The 2,921-nt window shown below is 32.4% G+C and overlaps 1 protein-coding gene across 1 annotated transcript; it reads left to right on the top strand.

Moving 5' to 3' along the window:
* The first annotated feature begins 254 nt into the window (after positions 1-254).
* ND-MWFE (NADH dehydrogenase (ubiquinone) MWFE subunit) lies at positions 255-2,182 on the top strand. The gene is made up of 2 exons (XM_067094644.1): positions 255-405; positions 1,926-2,182. The coding sequence occupies exons 1-2, from the start codon at positions 255-257 to the stop codon at positions 2,180-2,182; spliced, it is 408 nt and encodes a 135-aa protein (XP_066950745.1).
* Positions 2,183-2,921: the final 739 nt, after the last annotated feature.

Raw genomic sequence — 2,921 nt, 5'->3', positions numbered from 1 at the left:
ATATAATTCTGAAGAGCACCATTATAACTATAAATGACACACCAGGATAACTGAGAAATAATAAGGGGCCACCATTAAAGGGCGTGAAATAAAGAAGAAACTGATGCAAGGAAAGAGGGGAGATTGCGTTGGTGGGGAGGGGAGGGGAAGAGGAAGGGGAGGGGAAGAGGAAGGGGAGGGGAAGAGGAAGGGGAGGAGGGGAAGGGGGAAGGGAGGGGAGGGGATCAGGCGGAAAGGTGGCAAATGATAAGGAAATGGAGATTGACAAGGGGTTGACGGCCTCCGAAAATTGCTCCTACGACGAGAAAATGAAGACTGCCAAAAATAAGGTCTCGTTCCCAAATGTAAAAGAAAGGGGAACAGAGGGGAAAGAAGAGAGGGGAGAGGGCGAAGAGGGATTTCACGGTGTGATCACACGAGAAAAGGGGAAACCTTTATCAGCGGGCTGCTTGCTTCGTTTTTAAATTTAGAAAAATATGCCTGAGTAAAAAATAAAAAAAGATAAACTAAAGATCGATTTAATTTTCGAAAAATAAACTTCTGGCAAAAGATTAAAAATTGTCAGCTGGCATTAAAGAAAACTGATATGTATATATATATATATATATATATATATATATATATATATATATATATATATATATATATATATATATATATTTCATATATATATATGTATATATATATACACATAAATATATATATGTATGTATGTATATATCTATGTATATATATATATATATGAGTGCGTGTCACTTTTCCTTTCAGATTATTGTTTCAGAATATAAGAAATTTCCATTTAGATACACTTCTTGCAGGGAATTAGGTTCCAGTCCCCAATTCCCAACCCTTTTCAGGCGTTGCACATGGAAAGTAAAGTCAAAGATGTGAACAGCAGTCTCCCTAACCCAGAGAAAGGAAACACATACATACAGACACACACACACACATATATATATATATATATATATATATATATATATATATATATATATATATATTTATATATACATATGTATATATATATATATATATATATATATATATATACATACCCTATATATATATTATATATATATATAATATTGATATATTTATATTATATATACCCAGACCACCCACGATGAGTAGTTTACAAGAGAAGGAAAGGAAGAAAGAATTGATAGAAAGAATTTACTTCCTAATCTTTGCTCTCTTGCATAATTAAATCTTTAAGAATCTGTCGCATATAATATTTAGTATATCTCAATTAAGTCTAGACTATTAACGATGAAATTTTCCTTGTTTATTCAATTTTTCCATCTTTTCTTCCTCATTAGATGACATAAGATTGACCTGGAAGCCAGTCTGTAGTGTCTGTCACCTGTGAAATATGTGAATCTCTGCAAAATCTCTGGAGAAATCTAGAATCTGTCTTCGGAATCATTACGCCCAGAATTCTTCCAAACTCGTCCATTTCACTATCTCGGATATATTTCATAATCATGTACTAAATATTAAAGAGTCGTTGTCTGTCTCGATGTTTTCATTGTTTCAAGACTATAACTACAGACCACCTTGATATGCAAATAGCTATATGTAGATCCAAAATTGCTACTAGCTCAAAACATCTGATGAACTATTACTTGTCTCAAATTTTCTCAGAAAGTTAACATGGGATTTCCTTATGGAAGTCGTTTCACATTTGCATGAAGTCGTAGTCATAATCACCTGTACAATCAAAATGAAATGGAACAAACATAATTCATTCTCACTTTCTCTCTCTCACACGAACATATACCCATTATATATATATATATATATATATATATATATATATATATATATATATATATATATATATATATATATATATATATATATATATATATATATATACATGTGTGTGACTACTTTCACACCCCCTCCAAAATTCGTTAATACAGTGACTGGCAGTAAATACGAGGAAAAAAGACTTGAAGTTTACATTGAAGAATCACTTCGAAACAAAAACCTGAAAAGAAACAAGACTAGGAGGAAAAAAAGCAACGAAAAGAAGAAGAAGAAGAAGAAGAAGAAGAAGAAGAAGAAGAAGAAAAAGAAAGAAACGAGACTAGAAGAAGAAGAAGAAGAAGAAGAAGAAGAAGAAAAAGAAGAAGAAGAAGAAAAGGGGAGGGGGGGAGAGTGGGAGAACTCGACGTAACCCCTATTTAGGCATTCTCGAAAAACAAAGGTTCCTAATCGCATACATTAGCCATTTCCCTGGCATGTCACACGACATACTACCGCATGTTGAAGCAGTTGCCAAACACAATAGGATTCCAGTTAGATTCTTCATTTACATAATTATCTCCGCCAGAAACACAAGGGTCTCAAATGAACCCCAGAGGGAAGCGGGGGAGAGAGAGAGAAAAAAAAATTAACGAAAAAGGGAAATGAGAAAATTGATTAAAAGGCAAGAAATAGAATGTTTGTTCTTCCCTGACGAGGAAGCGTACCCAATTTCTTTTTCTCTCTGTCTCTCTCTTTTTTTTTTCTTTTAAATATTTTGGAATTAATTTTGGTTCGCCTGTTGATGTTTTTCTCACCTGTATTTCATTATGCTTATTTTCCTTATATTTTTTTCCCCTTTGAGGTTTCTTAAGAAATTAAATGCCTTAACGATTGTTAACCTCCAGTGCGTGCTAACAGTTTGGAAAATTATAATTAATTTACTTTAACGTTTTTTCTCATTTCGAGTTTAAGAAGCGTTTAATATTTTCATTCAGAAAATAATTTCTCTCTCTCTCTCTCTCTCTCTCTCTCTCTCTCTCTCTCTCTCTCTCTCTCTCTCTCTCTCTCTATATATATATATATATATATATATATATATATATATATATATATATATATATATATATATATATATATACAAATTACGTAAATTACTAACATACCCACGA

This window comes from Macrobrachium rosenbergii, chromosome 51 (genome assembly GCF_040412425.1).
Source record: "Macrobrachium rosenbergii isolate ZJJX-2024 chromosome 51, ASM4041242v1, whole genome shotgun sequence".
Classification (NCBI taxonomy): domain Eukaryota; kingdom Metazoa; phylum Arthropoda; class Malacostraca; order Decapoda; family Palaemonidae; genus Macrobrachium; species Macrobrachium rosenbergii.
The sequence above is the reverse complement of the archived record's forward strand: the minus strand, read 5'-3'. Positions and strand labels throughout refer to the sequence as shown.